The sequence below is a fragment of the Castor canadensis genome, chromosome 12 (assembly GCF_047511655.1).
Source record: "Castor canadensis chromosome 12, mCasCan1.hap1v2, whole genome shotgun sequence".
In the NCBI taxonomy this organism is placed as follows: Eukaryota; Metazoa; Chordata; class Mammalia; order Rodentia; family Castoridae; genus Castor; species Castor canadensis.
This window is the reverse complement of record NC_133397.1, coordinates 32,984,126-32,990,248: the sequence shown is the minus strand read 5'-3', so window position 1 is coordinate 32,990,248 and position 6,123 is coordinate 32,984,126. Positions and strand designations below refer to the sequence as shown.

General features: G+C 40.9%; 1 protein-coding gene across 1 annotated transcript in view; it reads right to left on the bottom strand.

Annotated features, from left to right (window-relative positions):
* Window positions 1–6,123, bottom strand: part of Galm (galactose mutarotase) — a 50,980-nt gene that overhangs the window by 29,437 nt on the left and 15,420 nt on the right. The window contains exon 4 of the mRNA XM_020161987.2: window positions 2,039–2,120. Coding sequence (XP_020017576.2) covers window positions 2,039–2,120 — 82 coding nt within the window. The remainder of the gene's footprint in view (window positions 1–2,038; window positions 2,121–6,123) is intronic.

The window sequence follows — 6,123 nt, the reverse complement described above, 5'->3', positions numbered from 1 at the left end:
TCTAGTTACTGTATATCAATTCCCCGAAGTCTTTTTTTTTTTTTTTTTTTTTTTTGGCAGCACTGGAGTTTGAACTCAGGGTCTCATGCTCTGCCACGTGAGCCACTCCAACAGCCCTTTTTTGTGTTGGGTATTTTTGAGATAGGGTCTTAAAAACTATTTGCCTGGTCTGGCTTCAAAGTGTGATCCTCCTGATCTCTGCCTCCTGAGCAATTAGGATTACATAGGCTGAGCCACTCATGCCTGGCAATTCCCAGAAGTCTTCATGGAGTATGGCAAGTCTAACAGGTCCTTATAGGATGTTTCAGGGAAGTGGCCTTGTGAGTGATTCTACTTCTGGATGGATACCCAGAAGCTTGAGACTAAACTCAGGTACACCTGAGTCTACTCTGTATGGATTGGCCTTGATCTTACCCATGGACAAGCAGGGGATTGTACTTGTATAGAGCCTGGTGCAGACCTGACATGGGGCTGCTGGCTTCCCTAGGCCACACAAAGCCTGGTGCATCAGAAACACAGCACTGCCCTGGAGTTAGTCCTGCTGTTTCCATCACTGTCCAATCTATTCATTTTTATTTATTTGTGGTTTCTTTTGTTTACTTTGCCTTTTTTTTTTTTTTCCTTGAGACAGGGTTCCACTATGTAGCCCAGGCTGGCTTGGAATTTGTGATTCTCCTTGCCTGAGCCTCCCTAGAACTGGGATTATAAACATGTGCCATCACACCTGGCTTTCCCAAATTGTTTTTTAAAGAAAATTTACTAGTTCAATGTCCTTCCTATTTGCAGAAAAAGAAATGGGAGTCTGTGGGGTGGGGTGCGGGGCTTAAATGTTAAAACATTACACAAACACTGACAGTCCCTTGACTAGTTAAGACAAAGCCAAGACTAGAACAAAACTCTTGTCTACTAGAATCCAGTGCTCTTAGCCCCTACTCAATTAAAATTACTAAGTATGAGTACAAGGTTAGAATTTCACCTTAAAAGTCATTTATGGTGCAGAATTGAGATGAACACAGTTTTATGCAGTCCATTAGATTACAAGGTAAGCTTGTGCTTTGCCCCAATCGTGATCATTTTTGTGATTTTCATCTGATTGAAACTCAGCAGAATAGCATGAGAGCATTTTATAAATATGTGCATATACACTTATTTCAACCTGCATTTTTAAGCTACTTAGTTCATTTGCTTCCTTATCAGTTACAAAACAACAGTCACCACTATTTTTCTTATAATTCACAGCATATAGTGCTAGTGCAATTATGCATCTAGGACAAGATGGGCCAGCTTACCCATGCTCATCTACTGAGTGATTTAAATATCAGAAGACAACACATATTACCAAAACAAACATAAAAGCCTTTAAATCCAGCTTTAGAGCAGGCAAATATTCAAAACTGGGCTGTCCAAATTTGTATTCCACTTATCTCAATTTCTCATTATTATAAATTACTTTTATAGCCACTATATTTATGGAAGTTTCTAATTCCTGCTGCTAAATGAAGTTTCTGTTTAGTATACAGACTCATATTCCTTGTAAAAATTTTAAACTTGCAACCATAAGCACAACCCATTGTGTTAAAGAGGCCAAACGAAAAAGGTGTCCAGTAAACGTGAAGTAGCAGCTTATGTGAATTCTTTTTTTTTTCTTTTTTGAGACAGGGTTTCACTATGTAGCCCAGACTGGCCTCAAACTGGAGATCTCCTGCCTTCACCTCTTCAGTGCTGGGATCACAGCCATGAGCTACCACACCTAGCTTGCATTTTTCTTTAACTTTTTAAACAATTTTAGATTTACAGAAATGTGCTAAAAATAATGTATCTCTGTATACCCTTCACCCAAGTTCCCCTAATGTTAACACCTCACATAAACATGTTATTTGATATTGGTATCAAAACTAAAAAATTAACATTGATAAAATGCTATTAACTAAACTATAGACTTCATGAGGATTTCACCAGTTTCCCTGTTAATGTCCTTTCTCAGGCTTGGAATCTAACCCGCAATCTCTCGTTGCATAAAAAATTTAAGTTCACCAACCTGTAGGAATTAGGGTTTCATCCACAGGCAAAAAAGCATCAGCTTCTATGGTGACTTCATGGTCATATATATTTGGAGAGCCCTGGGAAGGGAAAAGTAGATTTACTACTCAGTCTTAATTTATGTATTTGCTTTACAATTTCTCTTGCTAAAATGTTCTCACAGGCACTGACGTCAGTTTTAGAAATCCTAATTGATGGATGATGGTGATAAATACAATCACTTAAGTGTAGAACCTCTAAATAGCCACTGATCAAATTGGAAGAAGCCTTCAAAGAGTACAAAATGTCCAGCATTTTCTTTTCTAAATGGAAGATGAAAGTGAAAATTAGGGAGATCACAGTGATTGGAAAGCCTTTGCACCTTGGCTTCTAAGTACAGGAGTTTTTTTTTTTTTCTTTCAGTACTGGGGTTTGAACTCAGGAGGGCCTACACCTTGAGCCACTCTACCAGCCCTTTTTGGTGATTGGTTTTTTTCGAGATAGGGTCTTGATAACTATTTGCCTGGGCTGGCTTCAAACTGAGATCCTCCTGATCCCTGCCTCCTGAGTAGCTAGGATTACAGGTATGCGTTACCAGCGCCCAGCAGTACAGGAATTTCTGCTACTCTCATACTAGACAAATAGGAGCAAGGGTCGCTGACCTGTAAACACACAGGTCCTGAGCCTCCAGGATCACTAGAGGGGGCACCAGTCACCCTATTCTGGTCTAGATCCCACCCAGGGGACTCGGGATCCCTATCACATGATAGAAGCTCAGAAGTCAGAACTGTGGTTCCTGCTTCTGAAAGCAGGGAGAGTCATAGGCTGATCCAGGAAGCCCAGGTCAGTGGTCAAGGCCTGGGCTCCGTCTAGTTCCGGCTCTCACTAAGTGGCCCCAGGAAAATCACATAGCCTCCTGGAATCTCCTATAGTAGACCCTTGGCATCCGTAGGAATGTGGTTCCAAGGAGACAGCCGATGAGGAAAACTGCGCATGCTTACGACGCACAGGTCAGCGCTGTCCGGCAGTTGCTTGATTTGCTTTTCCCATAATGCACTCCAACCTCCGCAAAAGACATGTCACCTTTCAACAAATCTCAAATTTTTCACTTTGTCACTTCAATTAAGCACATTCACTTTTACCTTGCTGTTCGGGCACCATTTGTCTTTTGGTTGGCAGATTTTCACAAAGTTAAGGGCAGAGAAACACTCCGCAGATCACAATGATTTAAACACAACGGACAGTAACACGGCACCGACTGAGCTTCTCCACATGCACTGAGCTGCAGAATGTGTGGTAAGAATTTAAAATTTTTGTTTTTGAAATTTCTTTTGATAAAAAAATATTTTTGACTGCACTTGGTCAAAACCGTGTATAATAAGTCTGTGAATAACGAAAGCTTCTTGTACATACTTTATAAGCAGACATTGTTCTGATTTGTACTGCTGTAGATTAGCTTTGCCTGTTCTAGAATGTCACATAAATAGATTCCCACGGTAGATACTCCTCTGGGCTTTGTTTCTCCCACACAACATGATGCTGTTCATCTGTTACTGGATCAGTGAATGGGTCCTTTTTACTGTTGAATAGTATTCCGCTGTGTGACTATATTACAATTTGCTTATCCATTCTCCTGTGAATGGACTTGAGGGTTGTTTCCAGTGTTTTAATGTTATGAATAAAGTTGCTTAGGAATTTCCTTTCTCTGCTTCTCCCTCCCCTCCCCCCTTCTTTCTTTCCCCCCCTCCCCTCCCCCCTTCTTTCTTTCCTTCCTTCCTTCCCTCTTTCCCTCTTTCCTCCCTTCCTTCCTTCCCTCCTTCCTCCTTCCCTTCCTTTTTTTTTTTTTTTTTTTAATTTAAGCACTAGGGCAGGAAGAAAGTGAATCAACATGAAAACCACACACCAAATAAATTGATGAGTCTGAGATGTAAGGGAAGGCCTGGGAGGAGAGGGAACCGAACAGGTATCAGGCACGCACTCTCCGAGTGAGCCATTGGGTCACCAAGCACTAACGTTCCTTGACTAAAAGAAGTATGCTTCATTTTAACCCTCGAAAATGTAGCAGGCTACTCTGGTGGAATATTACTGTTGGACTCATTTCCTGTCAAGGCTGTGAAAACTTGGCAAAAAATGCTGATTCACAAGCAGACCTTAAGGCCCATCTCTTGAGTTCAAAGTTTGTTTTGGTTAATTTTGCTCAGCCGCTACTAGTTGGTCACATGAAGTAGGTACACAGCCCATTATGACTGGCACAGGGCTTTAAAGCCCTGTTTGTGCATTGCCAGGACCACTGCCTTAATTCTGCTTTTACTGGCTCTGGCAGGAGGTAACAAACTACAGGTTACTACCCCAAAGCCATAGCAACTTCTTGGCCACCGCCTTCCCTTTTTCCTGGCAGAAGCCTGACTTGTTGATTTATTCTACATTAGGTTATATATTCAGGGAAGGGGACCCCTTCCCCTCCCCAAAGGGCAAATTTTGATTGTTCTAAACCAATTATGGTGGCCTAATCCGCTTGCTGACAATTGGATTAGAAAGGGAATAGGTCACACTTTTGGCCAATGAAATGTGAAAGTCTGCTGAGGGGAGGGGGGCTTTCAGAAAAGGTTTTACTTGTTCTTAGAAAAGAAATATTGAAGATATGAAAAAAGAAATGACCAAAACATTGTATGCACATATAAATAAAAAAAAATAAAAAAAATAAAGATATGGAAAAGGAGTAGATCCCTTTTTTGTTTGTTTTCATCTCTGGAGGCGACTCTAGGAGGAGGTGACTCCAGGAGCTGTAGTACTCATTCTGTATGAGGGACAAGCCTGAAGACAATAGCCCAAACACAGAGGAAGGAGAATGGAAAAATGGAAGAACCTGGGTCCTTGATGATGTACATGCCTAGTCATACCAGAACCACACCCCTTACTTCCCTTCTCAAATTCCCCCAGATACGGTCTCATAGCCCTTTAGGTAAAGTTTCAATAAAAAACACATTCTCTGAGTTCTGTGTTATGTACAGGAAGGCACATAAAAAAACAAAAAACAAAAAACACCTTCAACCTACATACCTTTTCCACTCTTTGAAAAAACACAGTTCTCTCTCCCTCCCCCCAGGCCTCAAAATTTAAACTTAGAGGTGATGAGCCAACATCTGAGCTCCAAAGTAGAACAAAAATAGTGTGTATTAAATTTGGAAAACAAAAAAGTAAAACATAAGATGAACTGACTATTTTAAATATCAGGTTTTGAGCTATTTCCCTGGGGATGCCAACACTTTGCAGAGTGGGCAAGGGATGTTCTGAAGATGCAGAGGCCCATGACCCAGGCCTGGTGACCACCCATCCCCACCTGAGTGCCACAGAAGTCTAGTGTCATCAACCCTGAAGTTAGTGACCATGGATTCAGCTGTATGTACTGTGACAGAGTAAGAAGGGAGTAGACACTGCTCACCCTTTTGGGTGGGTCTGTGATCTAGGAAATTATTCAAACTCTGGAAAGAGATTTAGAATTGGAGTCACTCCCAAGTCCTTACAGGATGGGAAGGTGGTAACCTAGACTTAGTAACTCTTACATTCCCATTTTGTCTCCTTCACTGGAGCACACTGATGATGCAAATACTTCACGCTAATTTCTCTTTCTGTTTCTGAATCTATTCCTAAGACCATTCCTCCCGTTATATAATGGGAATATTCTAAGTATAAAACAGTATGAAAACAGGAAAATCACCATAACTTACTACCTATACAAAACAGTAACAATTTTGTCTATTTCTGTTATTTCTTTTTAAACTTATTTTAATAAGTACAGCTTCTTGTTAGTGGGTGTTTTGGGGTTTTTTTTTTAGCTTTTTCTTCTTTTTTTTGGTGGTACAAGAGTTTGAACTCAGGGCCTTGTGCTTGCTAGGTCATTCTACCACTTGAATCATTCCATCAGCCCTTGAATTTTTTTTTTTTTTAGACAGAGTCTGGCTATGTAGCCTCCCAAGTGCTGAGATTATTAGAGGTGTTTGCCATAATGCCTGACTTGTTTTTAAGATCTCCCATCCAAGTACTAACCAGGCCTGACCCTGCTTAGCTTCCGAGATCAGAATGTTTTTAAGATCTCAAGAAGGA